The following is a 23,791-nucleotide window of genomic DNA, read 5'->3' as shown; positions in this document are numbered from 1 at the left end:
CTGTTATACTAGTGGCCATGTGACATGTCCAAACTTGAGAACCCATGCCCTCAGTTTATGGATGCGCTTTAGTATTTGTAGGCAAACTAGGTTGTAGTTGTATGCAAATTTGTATGCAAATTAGGTTACGTGAATATGCCTAATTTTCTACAAAGCTCCTACCAGGCTGTAGGCCAGCGGCTTTCACACCTGTGTTATAGGACTCTGGGTGTTCCAAGGAGGTGCTGAGCGGCTGCCAGAGATGGTGAGGATGTGGTCTCTGCCGGTCAGTCTCTGGGCCCTACCCTGCTACTTCACCCCAACTTCGCCCAGAGTAACTCTTTATTTCATGTATTATCTTCTATATGATATTACATTTGTTAAAATTATGTCTTGGCTTAAACAAAAGCATGTTAGAGGACCACTGGCATAAGTTGTAGGATTTGCTCTGGCAAAGACCCAGAGCTGCGAGTTATGGATGGGTATCCTGTATGAGGAATTATAGGCTAAGCAGGAAGTGGTTCAAAGTAGTTTTTGAAACCGAATGAAGTATGAGCTGTGGAAAGCTGGTTTGTTTTTCCTATTTGTTGTAGACGGGAAACCAGAAAGTCAGGCCTGTATATAGAGGTTGGTAAGGTGTTGACTGGAGATTTGAGACTCTTCTAGGAGTAAAGGGGCTGTGTCTTAAGTCATGATCTTTATACCACTGATTTTTGTCAGTGTTATGGTGAAGTTTGTTTGCTAGAGTGCAGAGTTTTAGGTGGATGAAGTGTTACTGTATGGATATTAATATTATGTATACTTGAATTAGAGAGTTAGCATCATGTCATTTATTCTGAGATTTACTGTCTATAAACCTGAAGTTGGACAGGTGCTTGGGGAAACTTGAATGTGTTTCTTAGTTGGCCACTGGAATGTTGCTCCCTTATCAAGTGTTAAAAGTTTGAAATTTGCTGCACTGGCCTCAGCAATGAAATTTTAATTTCAAGTATGCACAACAGAGCAAACATTCTGGCTTCCTTTAAATACATTTCTACATTCTACAGTCTAAGAATTAAATCGATTTAACATAATTTTCAATTCCTTTAGGAGCAAAAATGAAGAGAATCAAAAATTCTATTTGAAACCCAGGGCTTTGGTAGATTAGTCCCATTTTAAAATTCTGAATCCAGGGATTTTTGACTTCAGTTTGTAGAACACATGGTATATCTATCTTGTTTTCCAGGGATGACTTTAGACCATAAATGTGTGTCATCCTTAGATGGAGTCAGATTTCGTCATTAAAGAAACCACAGATTGAAATTTTATGGCCCCTACTAGAAGTCAAGTCCATTTGAAGAGCTAACAAATTAAAGAGGGAGGATGGAAGCTTTAGCAATGCAGCCCAGAATGCCAGCACTTGGATGGAACCAAGTCCCAGCTTTCTAGAAACAAATTAGACTAACTGAGCTCATCTCTGGGCTTCCCAGGTGGCATTAGTGGTAAAGAACCTGCCTGCCAATGCAGGAGATGTAAAAGACATGGGTTCTATCCCTGGATCGAGAAGATCCCCTGGAGGAGGCCATGGCAACCCACTCCAGTATTCTTGCCTGGAGAATCCCATGGACAGAGGAGCCTGGCAGGTATGGTCACAAAGAGTCGGACACGCTGAAGTGACTTAGCACACACACACACACGAGTTCATCTCTTGACCATGTTTGTGTTGCTTCTCTGGGGTATTATGACATGGAAAAAAGGCACAAAAGGGACATGAAATAAATTTCAGAAAGGACCCTTGTCCTACTCCACCGTTATTGTGCTGGCTAGTCTTCATTAGCTCACTCTCTGGACCTTATTTCTTTAAGATGAAAATGATACTAAAAATGTTAGCTTTTTCCTGTGATCAGCTCTGCAGGCAAGGCTGTCACCACAGGAAGGTATAGCTATGACTACTTTGTAGGGGAGCAAACCCCATTCTCTCTCTATAAGCCTCACAACTTCAGAGAATCATAAGTTATCACTGTTTATTGACTGCTCTATTTCCCACACACATTATTCATAAAATTCACAAGAGATTTTTTATAGTGTGTACCTTTATCCATCCTCAGTGAAAGGCTTAGAGGTAAGTATCATCACCTCCATTTTACAGATGACCAACCTGAGGCACAGAAGGCTGCGTGCTTTGTATATTGTCCTGTATTACATAAGTAGTACTTGGCAGATCTGGGATTCACACCCAGGGTGGCTTGATCCCCTAGGCTCTGACCACACACTGCATCACTCTGTTGCTCAGCCATGCTAAGCTTCCCAGCCTCCCACTGCACTGGGAGCTGTTCCTGAGATAGATAGAGCCCTGCACAAGGCATCTGGAAGCATGGAAGACAGTTCTGACACCTCACTATGATGAAAGACGCCACTGTAAATCCAAGGCTTAATGTGTAGAGCCCAAGTCACTGGCTTTCCTTTCAAAGAATTCAATTTTTTAAATGTTTATCTTTTAATTTAGTGTGTACAATGTAACCACCATCCAGAGGTAGCCAGCATTAACATTTTCTAGATAAGATTGGATTTCATATCTCTCCCTGAGGAATCCAAATGCCCTCCCCCAGGTCTCCCCTGGAATTCCCAGTGTGACTTACATTCCCATGGTTACCTCCTACACTGAGCTCTGGCTTTGGTTTTGATTTAAAGCATAGCACGTCCTGGCTTACTTCTGCGCTTGTGGTCTCCGTTGAACTTGGTGTCAACCTTGGCATGTAGCTCAGCATTTTACTTCAATTAAAAATAAAAATGGCAACAGTTTTCCTGCATAGAGACAGACACAAAGGTACAGACAGACACATAAACACAATGACAGAGGCATGCAGACAGATAACGCACTTGTGAGTAAACTGCACTTGACTCCTGAGTTGAGACAATGATGGGGTTTGTACTATGGCAATGCAAACCACTCTGTCACCAGTATTGGACAAGCCAATCTGTTAAAGTCCCTTAGCTGCCTGCTCTTGTAAATTTTACCCACACCACGGACCAGCTGTTGGAATTTTCATTTTTCTGTTTTTAAGTTGATTAATATTCTTATTAACTTTATTTTTTCTTTCCCCCTGAATTTCTTCTTTTATTAGTCCTTTTTACAAATGTTTCCTGAGTACAGTTCTTGATTTTTGAAAATACTCATTTAACAAGAAAAGCTTTTAAAACTATAAATTTGTCTCCAAATTAATCTTTGGACTTGCTGTAGCAGTTTTGAAAGTTGGATTTTTATCTTTTATTTTCTACAAGTCATATCTCTTTAGTTATGATTTTTTTGAGAATTAGTAATTATTTAAAAGACTCTAAGATGGCTCATCATGCAAAAAATCTACCTGCAATGCAGGAGACACAGGATATGTGGGTTCGATTCCTGGTCCAGAAAGACCCCCTGGAGGAGGAAATGGCAACCCACTCCAGTATTCTTCTCTGGGAAATTCTATGGACAGTGGAGCCTGATGGGCTGCAGTCTATGGGGTCACAAAGAGTTGGACACGACTTAGAGACTAAGCAAGGAAGGAAGATTTTTAGGGGATTGGTTTCTCTCTCTTTTTTTGTTCAATGATATGCTGTTACACTTGATTTATTGTGGGTGGTGCGGGACTGTTTTGTTATGATTGGGGATTCTTGCAAAGGCAATTTCCCTCTTTTGGACTTAAGTGAGCTGAGTGTGTCTGGGTGTGTCTGGGATAGCATGTGTTACAGCAGGGCTAATAGCTTACTGTGTTGCACTGCTTCGTCTTACTGTTAGGACAGTGAACTAACTCCGTGCTATTTGTTTAATAGCTGCTGCTTGGGCTTCCTAAGTTCCCCTTGACCTGCTGCCTGGTTGTCTAGATCCCTCCTTTAAGACCTCTTGAAGAGGTCTCCCAACAATGCAGCAACTAAAGGGTCCATGTCTGGCCCATCAACATCTCTCAGAACCTTTTCTGGTGCTTGAATCATTGTCCACTGGCCCAGGTTGCAAATATTTTGAATATCACCTCTGAGCCATGCCAAGCTTAAATTAAGAAGGTTCAACTCAAACTGCTTGGTCTAAAAGATCTACAAAAATATAAACAGTACAGGTGATTTCAGGCTTCCCAGGTGGCCCAGTGGGTGAAGAACCTGCCTGCAATGTAGGAGATGCAGATAAGGGTTCTATTCCTGGGTTGGGAAGATCCCCTGGTGGAGGGCACAGAAATCCACTCTAGTGTTCTTGCCTGGAGAGTCCCATGGACAGAGGTGCCTGGCGGCCTACATTCCATGGAGTCACAGAGTCAGACACGACTGAGCAACTAAGCACAGCACAGCACCTGAAGGATACATATGTAATTACATATATGTCTAATTATTACTAATTGTATTTTGATTTTTAGTCAACTTCATCAGTCAAAATTTGAGAGAGGTAGGATGCTATCTCCCCAGAACTATTGTGATTTCTTCACATTCTTCTTGCTTTTATCAGTTGTATTTTCTTTACTTGATTCTATATGATTTAGAGCACTATGGTACATAACCACTATTCTTTCATTATGGAATTTACTTTCTATAAAGATACATGATAGATTTCGTCCCATCCCATGCCTTCTGTCTTGAATTCCACTTGTCCAAAAGTAGTATTTGTAATCTTTGTTTTCTTCTCTTTCATCATTCTTTTTTTCTTTTCATTTCTTGATAAGTTATTGCCTATATCTTTGTTTTCAAGATTTTAAGCATTATCTTTGAAGGTTTCATTTTTTTCTGTGAATATCTGTCATTCTGTAGGTGACTTTTTAATTTTTTAAAAGTTTTTTTGATGTGAACCATTGTTTTTATTAAAAATTTTTTTTAATTTTATTTTTGGCTGTGCTGAGTCTGTTCTCTAGATGCAGTGAGCGGGGCTCCTCTCTAGTTGCGGTGCATGGGCTTCTCATTGCAATGGGTTCTCTTGTTCCACAGCACAGGCTCTAGGCACACGGACTTTGTCGTTGCCGTGCATGGGCTCAGTACTTGCAGCTCGAGGGCTCTAGAGCACGGGCTTAGTAGCTGTCGCACTTGGGCTTAGTTGCCTTGAGGCATGTGGGATCTTCCTGGACCAGGCATTGAACCTGTGTTCCTGCATTGCAAAGCCAATTCTTAACCACTGGACCACCAGAGAAGCCCCTCTGCAGGTAATTTGAGGCATTTATTTTTCAATCACAAATAATATATTTAATCTTAACTTCTGACATACTATTTTATACTTTGATTTTTTTTCTAATGTAAAAAATTTTTCCTGCTGTTTCCTTTTAGTCTTTTATTTTTTCCTGTCTTTTGCTTACTTGGCCTACATTTTGTTTACATTTATCTTCTCTAGTCATTTTTGTTCTATACATCCTATTTCTTATTTTGTTAGTAGTTATCCTTATGTTTTTCAAAAACACTCTTTAACCTATGCCTTTCTGTTTATAACCATAAATAGTGAAACCATATTTTGAACTTCAGTGTATCAGCAAAGAACTTAGCACCTATTAACTTTCTCCCCTCCTTCCTGTTCCCTTCTAAGTCTTGGCTGCCTTAATATGGAATTGAAGATCCAAGTTACTTTTTACAGCATATGTTTTTAATTTTAAGAGGAATTTTTGACATTAAAAATATTTTAGTATTGAAAACCCATTTTTTCAGTCCAATTCATTGACCTTTGTGATTACTGGATGCTGCCAATAGGTAGACTGACTATCTTGGTTAGCTCTGTATTTGAAGTTCTTCACTTTTTTCCCCATGGCTTTAGGGGGGAGCTGAGAGAGACTACATCGAAGGTGCTAGTCAGATGTCATTTTAAAGCTGATATCTGACTTCATTATTAAGGTATACATTGCCATTTCGGGATATTGTTAATTAAATGTCACCTCATGTTTGCTGTATCTTAAATTCCTTTCTTTTCTTCAATTCAAGAAACAAACACAGTGGGTTTGAATCTTCACCTGCCACAGTCTGTAAATTTGAGCTTTACTTTTTGAATTGTGTAGCATAATAGAAGATAAATTCCTAGTACCACTGAGATTTGAGCTCAATCTGGGAAGAGACTGGACCTGAACAGATAAATGTATGTAGGGAAGGGCATCCTCAGTGGAAAAAAATGATGTCATCAGTGGCCAGGAAAGGAAAGCCTGTGGAGCGTTTGGGGCTAAAGAAACAAGGGCACCAAGATTGTGCAGGAGTTCAAGTGAGTGACAATGAAGGTGTGAAAAGGAGTTGAATGTGAGAGATAAGACAGAACTAGGATAGGCAGAATATGGTGATTGGATACAAACAGTGAGGGGGAGATAGTTGTTGACAATAACTCAGAGTTTTCAAGCATCTGTGATCAGAAAGGTAGAGGTTTAAGAGATAAGGAGAGAGAGAAGGTGAAGAGAGCAGGAGATGCTGAGTTCATTCTAGATGTATCACATTTGAGACGCCTACATAGGTGAGCAGGAGGCCTTATTATAATACATCTAATAGCAGGGAAGAGGTTGGAACCAGAGATCTAGGTTTGGAACAGATGATAACTGAAGCCCTAGGAGTTGGTAAGATTCCTGTGAAAACGGAAATGGAGTCTTCCGTAGCATGGGTCAGCCTATAATCTCTGGGCTGAGGCCATGGCCACTTGCTGAGTTTTGGCAAGGAGGATGAATGGGAAATTAGATCTAACAGAACACTGCTATTTAAGATGTGTAGACTTACATTTTTCTACTAAGGTACTAAGGCAAATGGATATACAGTCAAAGAGTACACATGAGCGACCCACTGTGCTAACCTCTCTGTCAGGGAAAAGGAAGTCATGCGTTCTACCACTGTCCCGGATGTTTTACATTTAAGATCTCATTTAGTCATCACTGTTGTTTTGTCTAAGTCAATTTCCTCATCTGTGATATGAGATATAAATGACTAATTCATAGTCATTGTGAAAATGAAGTAACACAATGGATTTAAAGTATCTGAAAGGTGGTAAGTAGTTAATAAACTATAGCTTTTATGTTACAACTAATCATTTTAGGAATTGTCTATATACATAATTGACCCACTGCAATTGAAAAACAGCTAGCAAATACTTGATAGCAATGATTTGGAAACTGTGCTCCTTCTTCAAGAAATAGCAGCGCTAGGGAGATGCCCAAGTGACTGCTTCAAGAGTCAAGAAGTAGGTACCAAGCTGGAATCCTGTCTTCTTCCAAGATACACGAAGCGTTGTTTACCCGATTTAGTTCTCAGACATCAGCACAAAATTTCATTTACATAAAGGGAACGACTGAAACATGAGTGATGCTTGAAACAAGTGTAGATCTGAAGGTACGGGGGAAGGATTGGTTCTTGGACCTAGATAGAGCAGTGGCAAAAGAAGACTCCCCACCAAGCTGTAGTCTGTAGATGGCTCAGTGCGGAGGGAGCTGGGAGAATAAACACACTGACCATCCTCCCCTTCTACCCTCCTGTCTTCTGGAGCCTCTAGTGGCTGAACCCAATGGGGCACAGGTAGCCCCCATGACCCCAGAGCTGAGTGGAGGGGGTTGGAGAGCAGCTGGCGAAGGGCACAAAAATCAAAGCCTGGCCTGGACTTAGAAGGTAGACCCTGTGATACTTCACATTTTGTATTAAATTTGACGTGAAAATGAACCCAGCCCATGCCCAGGGTATCCAACTCAAACACGTAATGAATTTGCCTCTTGGCTTTCATGTTTTTGAACTGCTTTCCCTCAAGTAACGGGCTCTGCCTCCTTGCTGCCAGAAGAGTCTAAGTAGATTTTAGATTGTCTGCTTGGGAAGAAAAAGGAGGAGCTATTTTCCTGAGTGATAAACTCCCAGGCAGCTGCTGTATGTAGGATCAGGGCCCGTCACACCGCCACGCCTACTCGGTACCTCACCTATGCAGTCTCTGGGACACAGTCCCTGCCCTGGGCCATCTGGAAGGTTCCCTAGGGTATGTGAGAGGCTGGGTCAAGCCTTGGAGCCTAAACAAATGTTTGCCAGGTGACGTGGAAATAAAAGAATCATCGAAGGAAGGCTCATGCAAAGATTCCAAGGGTGATCCCTTGAGAAGAGCTCCCGACAGGTTTGAAAAGATGTCACTGTTGCTGGCATAAATGTGGGGCCTGGCAGAGGCCCAAGGAGATGACACTAACTATGATACTCAGGGTTTGTCAGGAAGCCCCTCTTAACGAAGACACATAGATTAGTACCTCTTGAGATGTTCAGGCTTGCAGTTTAAGAGGGGAAAAACTAACATAAATTTTGTATTTGAAATTCTACCTGACAAATGCATCTATAGTTTGGAAGTATGCAAGATTTTTTTTTTTTTTTTTTGATGAAGAAGAGGGAATATGACCACACAAGCTGATTCCCAAATAGGAGACTTCCAATCACAGAAATAACTCAGGTAATGCCAAAAGGACAGCAGATTCGAGAACTGTAATAAAGGAATTTCTAAACTAAATGAAATGAGGCTAGAGGGTCCCTGAGCCCTCTTTAACTACTGAGTTAAGGTTGTGACCCCATCAGTGAGCCCACTGGGGCTGATACTTCAGAATGCAGAGCTACTGTCCTGTTCTAAAGTGAAACAAAGTATAGGAGCTGTACTTTTAATGACTGTACATTCGCTTTCACTTACACATACTCCCTTTTAAAGATGAGGGGGAAAATGTCAGGGAGGGTTCTCTGGTCCAGGGACACAACAGGGAGGCTTTTGGGTAGGTCAGTGGTCTTCCCGAGGGTCAGCTGGCAGAGGCCCATGGAGCAACAGTTTGTGTCCATCCCTGAGTAGCACCCTGATCTCTCCAGGGCTCCCTCCACATCAGCAAGCTGGCTGTGGAACTACTTTTCCAGAGTCATTTGCATGGGCAGAGATTTGATTTCCTTTTAAGGTCAGTCCTGTAAGAAAGGGGACAAGAATCAAAGGATTTTGGAAGGAAACACAGGGAATCTTCCTTAGCTCATGATCGGTCTGTTTCCTGCTCATGTGGGTTTGAAGTGTGCGGGAGGGTGGTCACACAGCAGGACACAAAGCCATTAGCGATTCTTCCTTCTGTGGAGGCCTTAGCTCCAAGATGACTTAAAATTAAAAAAAAAAAAAAACAAACCCTTCCTCTGGGCCTAACACAGACTACTATAGTTTCATACAGGTTCACTTGAATGCACTGGCTGCATGCCATGCTAATACTAATAATCCTTTACACAAAAGTCAATGATTTAGATGTTATTTTCCCATTTTACAGATGATGGAAATGAGACAGAACTTAAAGACCAAAGTCTTAACAACTCCACTATCCTGTTGATGGTGCCCTGCAATTAGCAATTCACAAAATTGTCACCTGGGTTTAAGATGTACCACTTTGACTATACATAAAATAAATAGCTAATAAGAACCTACTGTATAGCACAGAGAACTTGACTCAATATTCTTTAATGACTTACATGGGAAAAGAATCCAAAGTTGATATACATTTAGGTATAACACATATGTATATAGAGGAGTCTAGGTAACTCAGTTGGTAAAGAATTTGCCTGCAATGCAGGAGACCTGGATTTGATTTATGGGTCAGAAAGATCCCCTGGAGAAGGAAATGGCAACCCATTAAAGTATTCTTGCCTGGAGGATCCCATGGACAGAGGAGCCTGGCAGGCTACAGCCATGGGGTCACAAGAGTTGGACACGACTTAGTGACTAAACCACCACCATATGTGTCTATATCATTATATACGTATAAATATATGTGCTTATATATGTATATATAATCATATATAGATATATGTATATGACATATGTGTGATTCACTTTTCTGCACACTTGAAGCCAACACAACACTGTAAAGAACTATACTCCAATAAAAACTAATTTTTAAAAACTCAGTAAACAAAGATCTTTTCAAGAAAATTTATAGCAAAATTTAATCAAAGGAGCATTCTTGGACTTAAAATTCCAAAAAGAAAAAAAAAGATGTACTGCTTTTAATTACTATTAAATTCTTCAAATTCAACTTAAATATATTAAAAATATACACATTCTGGTGCTAGGAACTGGAGAGAAACAAAACAGAGGAGACAAGTGTGTCAGTAATTAAGTAGAACACTGCCGTTGGATTGGTTAGTTACGTGTGTTTTTGTTCTAAATAAAAATCTTTACTTTAAAATGACAAAAGAAATGCAATGCTAAATATATAAAACAATAAGTGGACATCTGCTTTCCTCCTCATCCCACCCCTGATCCCTAAGCCTGGCAATTTCATTAGTCAGAAGTACCGCTATTATCAGCTTGGTGTATGACTTATTTTCTCAATATTTGCGCAAAAATGTTCTGCATCTTGTTTTCTTCACTTAATAAATCAAGGATATAATTCCATGTAAACTTATACTCTTCAATCAAATGAATGAATCATCGTTTATTTAGCCATATTCCTGTGCATAATCTTCGTGTTTCCAGTTGGGGCTGCAGGAAATATCCTCCTCCTATTCTACATATTTGTTCTGGCAATTAAGAAGATTTATCATAATTTTTAAATTAATATATAGTTAGTTTTGGTGTGTGTGCAGCTTTGTGAGTTTTTTTTTTAAATATTTATTTATTTGGCTGCCCCAGGTCTTAGTTGTGGCACTCACGATCTTTTTTGCTGTGGTAGGCAAACTCTTCCTTGGTGGCTCAGAAGGTAAAGAATCTGCCTGCAATATGGGAAACCTGGGTTTGATCCCTGGGTTGGGAAGATCCCCTGGAGGAGGGCATGGCAACCCACTCCAGTGTTCTTACCTAGAGAATCCCCATGGACAGAGGAGCCTGGAGGGCTACATACAGTCCATGGGGTTGCAAAGAGTCGGACATGACTAAACGACTAAGCACATGCAAACTCTTAGTTGTGGCATGTGAAATCCAGTTCTCTGACCAGGAACTGAACCAGGGCCCCCTGCACTGGGAGCTCAACATCTTAGCCACTGGACTACCAGGAAAGTTCCAGTGTTATGAGCTTTGATGCATATATAGGTTCCTGCAACTGCTGGCACATTAGAATACAGAGAGAGCAATTCCATCACCCCCTGAGAGTTTCTGCGCCACCGCTTTGTGGTCATAGCTGTCCCACTCCTAATCCCTGGCAATCGCTCATCTGCTCTTTATCTTTATAGGTTCACCTGTCCCAGAAGGTTATGTAAATGTATCCATACAGTGTGTAACCTTTCTATATTGGTCTCTATTGCTCAGCATAATGCCACGTTGTTGCAAGTATTAATAGTTTATCCCTTTTTATTACTGAGTATTATTTTCATTGTTTGGATGTACCACAGCTGTTCATGCTTTTGTCTATTGGAGGACATTTGGGTTTCTCAGTTTGGGGTGATTATGAATAAATGAAGCTTCTAGGACTTCCTTTGTGGTTCAGCTGGTAAAGAATCCACCTGCAATGCAGGAGACCCTCGTTTGATTCCTGGGTTGGGAAGAGCCACTGAAGAAGGGAAAGGCTACCCACTCCAGTATTCTGGCCTGGAGAATTCCATGGACTACAGTCCATGGGGTCGCAAACTGTCGGACACAACTGAGTGACTTTCACTTCACTTTACTTCATAAACATTCACTGTATGAACATCAGCTTTCTGTAGGGTAAATATGTAGTAGTGGGATTCCTGGGTGATGTAGTAAATGTATACTTAACTTTATAAAAAATGATTAAGCCATTTTCCACAGTGACTGAACCATCCATTTTACATACCACAAGCAGTGATTGTTACAGTTGCTACACATTCTAGCTAGCACTTGGTATTATCAGGATTTGTTTGTTTGTTTGTTTGGGGGCATTTTTTTTTTTTTAGCCTTTCTAATAGGTGTGTAGTGGTATCTCACATTGTTTTGTTTAGCATTTCCCTAGTAGATAATGATATTGACCATCTTTCTGGGTACTTATTTGCCATCCACATATCTTCCATGGTGAAGTGTCTCAGATCTTTTGCCCGTTAAAAATATTGAATTGTTTTGAGAGCAATTGTTTTGCTCTTAAGTTTTGAGAGTTTTAAAATATATTTTGGGTGTAAGTTGTTTGTCATATATGTGATTTGCAGATATTTTCTCCCAGTCCGTAGTTTGTATTTTGATATTAATAGTATCTTTCACAAATCAAAGTTTGAAATGTTGATTAACTCCAATTTATCAATTTTTTCTTCATAGATCACACTTTTGGTGTCCTAGCTAACAGCTCACCTCCTAGTCCTAACATCATGAAGATTTTTCTTTCATATCCCAAAAGTTTTGTATCTTTCCACTTTCATTTAATTTTTGTATAAGGTAGAAAGTTTTAGTTTAGGGCTTTGTTGCATATGGATGTCCAATTGTTCCAACACTATCATTGAAAAAACTAAACCTTCTTCACTGAATTGTTAGGAGATAGATTTTTGATATGAACTGATGTAATATGAGTATAATTTAATTGTTAAAAGAGTGAGTTTTAAAATCAGTCTGCCTAAATTTGAATCTCCGTTCTACCATTGATTACCTGTGTGACAATGACCAAGTATTTAACTTTTTTTTGTTTTAGTCTCCTTTTCTGTAAAATAAAGATAATCATAGTACATATTCCAGAAGATTCTATGAGGATTAAGTTATTCCATATTGTTGGTGTTGTTTGGTCACTGAGTCATGTGCTACTCTTTGCGACCCTGTGGACTTCAGCCCACCAGGGTCCTCTGTCTTGCCAAGCAAGAATACTGGAGGTGCCAATTCCTTTTCCAGTATTACACGTTACACACATGGAATAAGTGACATATAATAAGTGATGGATTAGGGTTAGCTTTCATGTAACCTTATAGATATTGCAAGCATGTCCCTCCCATAAATGGATTTCCAAGGAAATGTAAAATATTGTGACCATTTGTTCCCTAGAGTTGGCTATTTGTGTTTCTTCCTCTGTGAATTGCTACTAATTTGTTGACTTTTTCACTTGGTCTTTCAATCTCCAGTAGATTAGTCTGAACTTTACCTCATGGTGTTCTCAGGATCCCATAGAGAAGTAGGAAGCAGCAAGCCTAGGGGAAAAGCAGATTGAAAGCCTCTATTCTTAAAGGCAGAAACCATATTTTGTTCTTTTCTTCACCCACTGATAGCCCAGCTCATAGTACTTATTAAGTAAATGCTTATTGAATAAATTCACTCACCAAAAGCCAGTCCCACTTATTCATTTATTTATCCATTTAGTCCTTCATGAGTGCTTATTGAATAGCTTGTTTATATCAGGGTACTTTGCTAATTGTTAGAGATACAAAGGTGGACAATAGGCAAAATAGACTTTTCTCATGGTGCTTAGAGTGATGCATCATGACTGGTAAGGCAACTTAGATATGGGTTCAAATTCTACCTTTGTACTTCTCTGTCACTGGGCATGTTGCAGAACATCTGAGTTTTGTGTTTTTTTTAACCTATAGAATAGAATATAAATGCTTTCCTTCATGAATTCAAGTGCAGAAAGTTTGTAAAGCACCTGGCACAGTATCTGTTACATGGTCTGTAATAAACAAAGTTTGATTTCTTTCCAACACGTTATCATCTGAAGCCTGCTGAGAATGCTAACCCTCTTTCTTTGTCAGTCTCTTCTTAGAAATGGTCATGATTCTGAAATTCTTCCATTATAGACTCATTTCTTTGCTTTGCTCTTCTGATAGTTCTCAGTGGGTCATCACTTTAAGCTGATTCTTGATTATTCTCTTTATTGTGGAAGCAAATCAACCCAAAGTGCCTTCTGTATTGGAACCTGGAGAACAGGACACTTAGGAGTTAAAGAGTTTGTTGAATTCTGTCTTGGACGATAGAAATAGTTGGTTGTGGGAGTGGGTTTGCACGTTTATGCACATCTTTTGGCAGCAGAAGGGAAGAAGGGAACTTGGCAGGTGATTGAAGCAGAGGAAGAGCCCAGAAAGAGAAGGTGTCCTGGCTCCAAAGATGGATTCCTCTCACGCCAGATAAATTTTCTGGCAGTGGATAAATATGATTCAATTACAGAGCATCCCTCCCTCAGGGTGAAATAATAGAAAAGAGTATAAAGGAGCACTGTAAGTTTTGGGGGAAGTTGTGCGGTGTGCAAACCTCATTCTGGTAATTCCCACTCTCTCTGTCCTGTACCCTTCCCAGCATTTTGGTTGTCTCTCCTTGGTGTCTTTCCTCCTCTGGCCCCGTTTCTACTAAGTTTCACAATTCTTCAGGTACCCTCCTGTCAAATTCGTAAATATTCCAAATTCCCTCACCCCTAAGATTTGTCCTTTTACCCCACTACCCTAGGGTGACAGAAAGGGCCCTGGAGAGAAATTCACACTTGAGGGCTGGCTTTGCCATTAGCCTTTGAATGACTACCAATCTGTCTCTTTTCCAAGGGTCTCAGTTCACCCTGTATAACATGCGAGGCTTGCACCAGGCAATCTCTAAAGTCTTTTCCAGTTTAAACAATCCTAGATTTGATGGTGCCATGCCTCCTCCAGCCCCACCTTTCAGAATGGAGTTTGCATGTAAGTGTGTGTTTTGTGAAGTTTCACTGTGTGGACGCTCTGTCTATTCCCTGTATAAAATAAAAACTTGCTTGCAAACTGACTGGTGCACATTCTAATGTTCTAACTAGAACTTGTGATTTTTATCCTGAATGGAAAATTCCTGGTGTTCACAGGTGGGGAGAAATGCCATTTCCTCCAGCAGGCAGTCAAGGATCCTCTCTGTCTGGGAGGCAGGGGTGGGAAACCGTTATGCCCTTTGGCAAAACTCCTGAGTGAGAACAGTTTGTTGTTAGACACGGCCTAGTCATATCAAGGATGTCCTTGTCTAACTCCCAACTATGCAATTAAAAAGCTAGCAACTTCCTTTGGTTATGTCCAGCCTTGTGCATTTTGGTATCTTCTCATTAATTGCCCAGTATCTTCTTGGAAGGAGCCATGAGGATGAAGTTATTGCTCAGACTTACTACATACATGAAAGGATACTGGAAACAAAGAAAAAAGATTAACGTATTGGAAACATGCCTGGGAACTGGATTTCTTCAGGAGACACAAAAAGGCAGAGAAGATGCTAAAAATACTTTAACATCGAGTTGACACATAGAAATGGTGCCAGAAGTTCTTAGAATTCAGGATAAAGAAATTAATGTCTTCTTTAGGGTTTCCCTGGTGGCTCAGATGGTGAAGAATCTGCCTGCAATGCAGGAGACTTGGGTTCGATGCTTGGGTCAGGAAGATACCCTGGAGAAGGGAATGGCAACCCACTACAGTATTCTTGCCTGAAGAATCCCATGGACAGAGAAGTTTGGCAGGCTACAGTCCATGGGGTCACAAAGAGTTGGACACAACTGAGCCACTAACACTTTCACTTTCACTTAGGATAGATTTAAGAAAGAATGTTCTAGTGGTGAGTCCTATTAAACATGTATCCATTCTTCAGAATCCTGCTTAGTAGTTTCCCTTTGGGGGAAAACTTTCCTGACTGGTTTCTTGTATTCTTTTTGCTTTGTCCTGGTAATTCCAACCCTCCATCAGGCCAGATGTCACTTCCTCAGGGAGCCTTAGCTGATGTATAAACCATTCCTCCACACCAGCCAAGTTTGACTAAGGTCACTATTATGCTGTCCCGTTATATAATAATATAATTCTCTCTCATGGTACCTGTCATGGTTCCAGTGTTACATTTATTTATGTGATTGGTTTGCCATGTCTGTCTTCCACATTTGTCTATTTACATATGAGTTAAGATCAGATCTGTTTCAGTAATTATTGTGTCTCTAGGGTCAAGTGCAATACCTTAGCGCATGGGAAGTACTCAGTAAATTAGTAAATGGATGAATAGATATATAAATAAGAGTATTTTTTAAAGCTGAAGAAAAGTATCCTTTTCTGGACACCCTAAAAGATACCTAAACTAAAATCCAAACAATTCCACCAAGTAATCCTGGATAGTTTTGATGTTCTCTTTGCTTCTTTGGTTCATTGCCAGGGCCTTGAACTTTGGGCCAAGATGTTTTCATTCATTGCCAATTGCCTGATTTCAAAAATACTTTGGCTAAGTTAGTGCTCCTTGCCATTTTAAATATTTAGAATTTTAATATATCTGCTGCTTGGAAGGAGTTACAAAGGTGAGGCAACCAAGGAGACTCTGGAAGAAATTGAAACACAGTCAATACCACACTTCCAAGAAATCATATAGACAGTTGTTCTGAAGACATGGTATCCTATTCCAAATACATGTAGTGAGACTCCACCCAACACCACAATACTGAGGTAAAAAGAAGTACAAGGGAATAACCTCACCATGCAATAATTTAATGTTCTTTTGCTCTTAGCTGGCAAGTGCTTCAAAGACACTGGAACTGCATTAATCAAAAGTTGACTCTACTGTGACGAGCTTGTATGTGGGCACAGCAGACTAATTGGAGTCAGCACCTTGGGAGGCGGGGAAATGTATTTTCATTGATATTCATGTTTAACCTTTCATTTTCTTCATCTGTAATGTGATGACCTTTGAGGTTTTATACGTTTTATTTAAGCAAGTTATTTTTTTCCCAAATGAAAATGTATGTGGACCTCAAATGTAAAACAGACAAAAGTTGAGCTGGTCAGTGAGCGTATACATGTGTGGGGGTGCCTGGAATGCACTCTCTTGATTTCATCTCCACCCCTCTCAGAAAGTTCTGAAATACCTTCCTTAGAAAATGAGAAATAACAACTCCTTGAAATACAGTTTCAAAAGCATGACTTTGTCGCTCATTTCTAATTCAGTATAGTTCTTCGATATGGGTGTAGATTTAAGTCCACAATCCTTTCTATGAATGTTTTTAAAGAAAGATATTTTCCATGTCTTAGATAGTGGGTCATTATTCAAAATATCATCCTAAATTAGAAATCAATCTCAGAAAAGAATCAAGGTTATCCTGAAGCAAAAGGGCAGGTTTGTTGTTTGCAAGCTTTGCAAACCAAGAACACTTCAGAAGCTACAGTTGGGTGACTAGTAAGGGAGCTGGACAGCCCTTGCAGTCCAGCTACAAGTTTTAGATGACTGGCTGTCATCCAAGCTTCTCATTAGGGGCTTTTCTAGGGAGGACCTTAGCAGAATCAGAAGTCCTTATAGGTTTTATTTTGTGGGTTTCCTAAGAAAGACTTATGAAAACCAGTTATGTTTTAACTGCCTAGATCCATTTTATTTTTGTTCCCTGTCAGCCACACCTGGTCCATTTTCTAAGCTCTTTCTTAAGGGATTTCTCTTATTTTCACTTGTCCTAAAGTGATTCTATTTTATTTTTGCAAAAGCAATACTGAATACGAGAAGATCTATATGCAGAAACAAGATTTAAGCAGCATTTTGTGTTTACCACAATGAGATTTAGTGAGAAAATTTTACTGCAGAAAGTTAGAGGCATTCAGTACAGCATCCAGACGATATAATGAGCAGAACAAAATTCTAGGAGACTGCTGGGCTTCAACTATGATGAACAATATTTGTTAACTCAGCAGACACCCAGTTATAGCAGCAAGTATTTCCTTACAAACATGACACACTTTTATGCAAATATTGAAAAGTATTTGCAAAATCTTTGCTGAGGGAAAATAGTATCAGTCCCTAAAACATGTAAGATGTATGAAATTCCATACACACCTTACTTATAGCAGACTCTTAGCCTCGATTTTTTTGTTTGTCTTTATTTATTTTAATTTTGGCTGTGCCAGGTCTCAGTTGTAGCATGAGGGATCTTCAATCTTTGTTGTTCCAGAATGAGAATGAGGAATCTTGTTTTGGCAGCATGTGGGATCTAATTCCCTGACCAGGGATCAAACTTGGGCCCCTTGCATTGGGAGCACAGAGTCTTAGCCACTGGACCACTAGTGAAGTCTCTTAGCCTTGATATTAGTAGAGTAAGTTGAACTAATTAATGAATTTGATCAGACAACTTCAGGCTGTGATTGTGGTGAATCCACTCAAAGCCAGACTCCAACTGGACTTGGAGAGGATAGTTTTTTAGTAGAAGAAAAGGTGTTGGTATGGGGACGAACATCCGTGTGAGCCCAGGGGGGCTCTGTCTCTTGGCAGTTATTCTCAGGAAAGTACCAGTGGTAGTAGGTTCTTGACGGCACCAGTCATGCAGTGGCAGTTATACCTTTCACGGGGCCAGTGGCAGAACCCTTTCAAGAGGCCGCAGGCTACAACTGTACTTGTGGCATGGAGTCTCTGCTTCTCTCTTCTCTTTGAAAAGTGAAGTTTGGCCACTCTCCTCCTCCCTTTACTTAAATTTTATTTTAATCAATTTTTTTTCAGCACTATCGAATGATGTCACATTTCCTCTCACCAGTCCGAAGTTGAGAGAAAGAGAAAATGCATTATTTGGATGTAAGCCAAAAAGATTTGGCTGTGTGTAGGCATAAATGATGAGAGACATATATATTTCTCTGGTTCTTGATTCCCTTCCAGATGCACCATTTCTAGGGAAGAGAAAAAACATTTACATTTTTACATTTATTTTTTTGCATGTAGGTAATGTTCAAATGGTTCAAAAGTCAGTCTGCATTAAGTGTATAGCGAAAAGGTTTCTTGACATCATTGTCCCCCAGTGACCTCATTCTCCCCAAGAGGTCACCCTTGTTCTTAGCTTCATGAATCACCTTCCCGAAATTCTCTAGATCTATACAAACAAGAAAAAATATAGGTTCTTATTTTAAGAAAGACAAACAGATGATTTTTAAAATTCCTTCCAGCAACCTGCTAAGTACTTCTTCCCGTATCTAAAGCTCATATACAAAATTCTTCTGCTTTATTATGGTAAATGGCAGTAACAAAGAACAGAGAACTCACAGGTGGAAGAGAGCTTCCTGTAACTGACATGCTGAAGAAGGGTAGCAAGGAGTAGTCAAATCCAGACTCTCAGTGTATACAGTTTCCCTTTCTATCCCTGAAAGTAACGGGAGAGAGCCGGGAGGAGCAAAAGGAAAAAGAAACTAGACCCATACCTATAAACTATTTGCAGATGTATTGTGGTTGTCTTTTCAAATCAGCTGCCTTTTCTTTTATTTCCTAAAGTCATTAAATAAACCATGGCCAGTGCTGACCCAGTTCCGTGAGTTCAGAGCAGAGCCCTTGGTTTTGGCAAATCATTCAGCTGGCCCTAGAAATGGGCCAGGATCTCATTGGAGCTGAAAGAATCACTGTGTCTCTTTCCTCCTGAGGACTCTCTCTGGGAACATATCTGGAACGAGTGAGTGTGGGAGAAGAGATGGCACTTGCTGGGAGGCAGGGCTGTGTGTGCCTGTGGAAGGGCAGCTGTTCTCTGATGTTATTTTGGAGGCTGTAATTCCCCTGCTAGGTTTCCTAGCTCATCCTCTCTTGTGACACTTTTCTTACCCTAACCTCTGTCCCCTCTCTTGAAATCTTAAACCAACGAGGCTAGAAGCAAGATAGATGCTTGAGGGTCAGGCTTGGACAATCCATTCTAGTCAAGTTTTCTACCCTCGGTGTGTTGAGTTAACCTTACGAGAAAAAAATTACAGCACCAACTCCTACTTACATTAAGACTTGACTTTGAAATTCTTCCTAGTGAGTCAGATTAAAACGTATCTCCTAGTAGGATCATCCTTAAAGCATCATTGCACATATCAAACATTGGCAAACACCATTGAAAATTATATGAGGACTTCATGGCAGGCACAGAGCTTGGCATGAGTAGGTCTTGTAGATGAATAGCAGTCAGCTCCAAATCCTCAGCAATGATTGACCACCTTTCTCTGGCATTTTGTAAAAACATAACATCTGCTTCCCCACCCCCATGAGCTCAGTAATTATCAAAAGAGTCTTTTTTCTCTTTTTCAAAACAGTCTTAAATATGGGCAAGGAGTCAGTTTAGACTCAGAAGAGCACTTTCATTTTTTAAAAAAAATTACTGAAATATGGTTGATTTACAGCATTGTGTTAATTTTTGCTATATAGCAAAATGATTCAGTTATACATCTATATGTTCTTTTTCATTTCTTTTCCATTATGGTTTATCATGAAATATTGAATATAGTTCCCTGTGCTATACCATAGGACCTTGTTATTTATCCATCCTATATATATTAGTTTGCATCTGCTAACCTCAATGTCCCACTTCCCTCCCCTACCTCTCCCCCTTGGCAACCACATGTCTGCTCTCTATATCTGTGAGTCTGTTTCTATTTCAGAGATAGCTTCATTTGTGTTATAGTATAGATTCCATATATAAGTGGTATTATGTGGTATTTGTCTTTCTGGCTTACTTCACTTAGGATGAAAATGTCTAGGTCCACTGTTGTTGCTATAAATGGCATTATTTCACTTCTATGGTTAATTAATAGTCCATGGTATGTGTGTGTGTGTGTGTGTGTGTATATATGTCATACCTTCTTTATCCATTCTTCTGTCAATGGACATTTAGGTTATTTCCATGTCTTGGCTATTATAAATAGAAGAAAACTTTCCTTTTTAACTTCATTTTTCTGAAAGTGGGAGCCAAGTGAATTGGTGATATTGAATAAGTCAGATCTGGTATAAAATTTGTCCATCTGTCCATTCATCCATTATCCAGTAGATGCTCATTAAGTCTTCTATATGCTGAGAGTAGGCAGGCTATACCTATGCAAATCAATGCAAATAAAACAGCTTCAATTCTTATCCTAATGGAATTTATCATCTAGGAAAAGAGAGATCAAGTAAAATAATCACAGATTTTGGTAAATTTTATGAAGGAAACAAATAGAAGGCTACACTGAGGGTAGTGGGATGATGGAATGAGAGTGTGTAGATATTATAGATAAGATAGGTAAAGAAGACCTCCAAGAGATAGGGATTTAAGTTAAGACCCCAAAGGATGAGAAAAGTTAGCCTTGTAGAGAGTGAAAAAGAGCATTCCAGGCACAGGGGTCACCATGTCCAAAGGCTTTGGGGTACGAAAGGCCACAGTACAGCTAAGGAATTGAAAGACCAGTGAGAATTTGAATTCCAGCTCTGACTTAGAATAAGCTACTCAATCTTTTGCACCCTCATTTCTTTATATTTGAAAATGAGATAGTAGACACATACCTCCTGGGGTTATTGGGAGAATTTGATGACTATTAAATGAGATAACACATAACCTACTTGAATCACTTTCCATCTACACAAAGATCTCTGGGACTCCACTAGACCCTTGTCAGCTGATGTGTTTGACCTGTCTAGTCTCCTGATCATTTTATATAGACCTGAGAATCAATCATCACTGGAGCCAGAAAACATCCTCCATCCCTGGTGTTTCTGCATTCACCAAGAGGAGAGACTAGGCAAGATTCCATTGGCTTATCTTAAACTTTGGAAATGAGAATAGAAAGGGAGAGGGAAAGAGGAAGACGGAGAGTGAGAAAGTGAAATGAGAGTTTTCTTTTTGTGAATGTGCTTTGTCACTGTTTTGAGAGTCAGGTAGAATTTCGTTTTTACATTTGGGGAAATTTGAGGTTTGGCACTAGGTGTTCAGAAAACAGATTAAGAGAAATGAAATAATCATCATTGAGTACCCCATATATTACAGATGCGGTTCTTGGAAGGTTATGTACTTTATTTCATTTAATCTTTACAAGAATCTTTACAAGAATCCTGCACCGTTTGTCACCATTCAGTCACTCAGTCATGTCTGAATCTTCGTGACCTCATGGACTGCAGCACACCAGGCTTCCCTGTCCTTCCATCTCTTGGAGCTTGCTCAAACTCATGTCCATCGAGTCAGTGATGCCATCCAACTATCTTGTCCTCTGCCATCCCCTTCTTCTCCTGCTTTCAAACTTTCCCAGCATCAGGTCTTTTCTAATGAGTTGGCTCTTTACATCAGGTGGCCAAAGTATTGGAGTTTCAGCTTTAACTTCCAATGAATATTCAGGACTAATTTCCTTTAGGATTGACTGGTTTGATCTCTTTGCTATCCAAGGGACTGTCAAGAGTCTTCTCCAACACCACAGTTCAAAAGCATCAATTTGACACTCAGCCTTCTTTATGGTCCAACCTACATCCATAGATGACTACTGGAATAACCATAGCTTTGACTATAGAGACCTTTGTTGGCAAAGTGGTGTCTCTGCTTCTTAATACACTATCTACGTTTGTCAAAGATGAGGCTCAGGGGGAAATGCAGAGTTCACTCCATTCCTCCCTCACCTTGTAGAATTTATTATGGAATCAGACAATACCTTGCTAATGATGAGAGTCTATAAAGTTAGCATATGGTGTACGTAGTTGACATATTTCTTTAGAATACTTTATTGTTGGGATGTGTGCTAAGTCTCTTCAGTCATGTCTGACTCTTTGCAACCCCACGGACTGTAGCCCTCCAGGCTCCTCTGTCCATGGGATTCTCCAGGCAAGAAAACTGGAGTGGGTTGCCATGCCCTCCTCCAGTGGATCTTCCCAACTCAAGGATTTAACCCTTGTCTCTTACGTCTCCTGCATTGGCAAGCAGGTTCTTCACCACTAGCACCACCTGGGAAGCCCCAATTATTGGGATAGAACCACATTATCACTAATTGATTAATAATTAATTATCATAAATAATAATTATTAATGATAGTTCATAATAAAAACAATAAATCCATTATCATAAATTTGTCTCAACACCTACTGAATACTTAACTATGTCTCAGGCACTGTAGTGCTAAAGATACCTTGTGCACAGCTTGTTTGGGGAATGGAGAATGAGTGACAGTCCGTTACAGTGCAGTGGGGTAAGAGTGGTTAGCAGGGTCTAGGTGACAAACAGTCTTGATGTCATGGTAAAGAGTTTCAGATTTTGTCCAGTGGAAGATAAGCACATGATCAGAGTAGCATTTTAGAAAGACTGCTCGCACAGTTATTCTTAGACAAAGCTTTGTGAAACCACTTTATCCTGTGGGGCCATGTTAATAACCTTCCTTATACATTATGTTCCCTCCTTCCTTTTAGCAACAGTGGACGGTGCCATGGACCTGATCCTGATCAATTCCCTACCTCTTGTGTCTGATGCTGAGACATCCCTCACTTGCATTGCTTCTGGATGGCACCCCCATGAGCCCATCACCATAGGAAGGGACTTTGAAGCCTTAATGAACCAGCACCAGGATCCACTGGAAGTGACTCAAGATGCGACCAGAGAATGGGCTAAAAAAGTTGTTTGGAAGAGAGAAAAGGCTAGTAAAATCAATGGTGCTTATTTCTGTGAAGGGCGAGTTCGAGGACAGGCAATAAGGATACGGACCATGAAGATGCGCCAACAAGGTAACATGCCTCCTAGTTGTGAGCAGATGAGGTCTACTGAGACACACACCTGCCTCTGGTCTTGGTAGCTGCTCACTCAGGCTGGACATGAGCTACCTGAGTGTGGAGTTTGAAGACCTTGTCTGCCTCTTTCCAAGAGTCACTATCTCTAATGCACAGAGCATTAGTGATAAGAGATCATCCAGTCCAACTCCCTCATATACAACCCTTTCACTGGACATTGTGCCTAGTTCATGAAATGAAAAGAAAATATATATCACATGTTCTACTGAGGACTCCATCATCCTGATGGAGATCTGGACATGTTACATGTATATTATATGATTCACAGCAATGAAGACAGCTGTCCACTGCCAACTCAATTTAATTATTTACTTGGTGTATTAGTTATCTATTGACACAGTAATTATGTGTAACACACAACTGAAATCACAGTGGCATACTACAATCAACAGTCCAAGGTTGTGTGTCTAAGTCAGCTGGTTTGATGTGGTGGCCCTGCTGGTCTTGATTGGGTGGCTTTCTCAAGTGTATGGATGTTGGCTGGCTGTAGGTTTATTAGGCCAGCGTTGCTTGGCCTCCTTGGCTCTGTTCCAGTTGATTGTTAACCTG

At 40.1% G+C, this 23,791-nt stretch overlaps 1 protein-coding gene across 6 annotated transcripts in view; it reads left to right on the top strand.

Annotated features, from left to right (window-relative positions):
- The window catches only part of TEK (TEK receptor tyrosine kinase), a 100,416-nt gene that overhangs the window by 20,527 nt on the left and 56,098 nt on the right, over positions 1 to 23,791 (top strand). For all 6 annotated transcript variants that reach the window (XM_081497601.1, XM_081497593.1, XM_081497582.1 and 3 more), the window contains exon 2: positions 22,868 to 23,179. In XM_081497601.1, the coding sequence (XP_081353727.1) occupies positions 22,868 to 23,179 (312 nt within the window). The remainder of the gene's footprint in view (positions 1 to 22,867; positions 23,180 to 23,791) is intronic.

Source organism: Giraffa tippelskirchi, chromosome 1 (assembly GCF_054371585.1).
Source record: "Giraffa tippelskirchi isolate mGirTip1 chromosome 1, T2T-mGirTip1v1.2.pri, whole genome shotgun sequence".
Classification (NCBI taxonomy): domain Eukaryota; kingdom Metazoa; phylum Chordata; class Mammalia; order Artiodactyla; family Giraffidae; genus Giraffa; species Giraffa tippelskirchi.
This window is presented reverse-complemented; position numbering and strand designations above follow the sequence as displayed.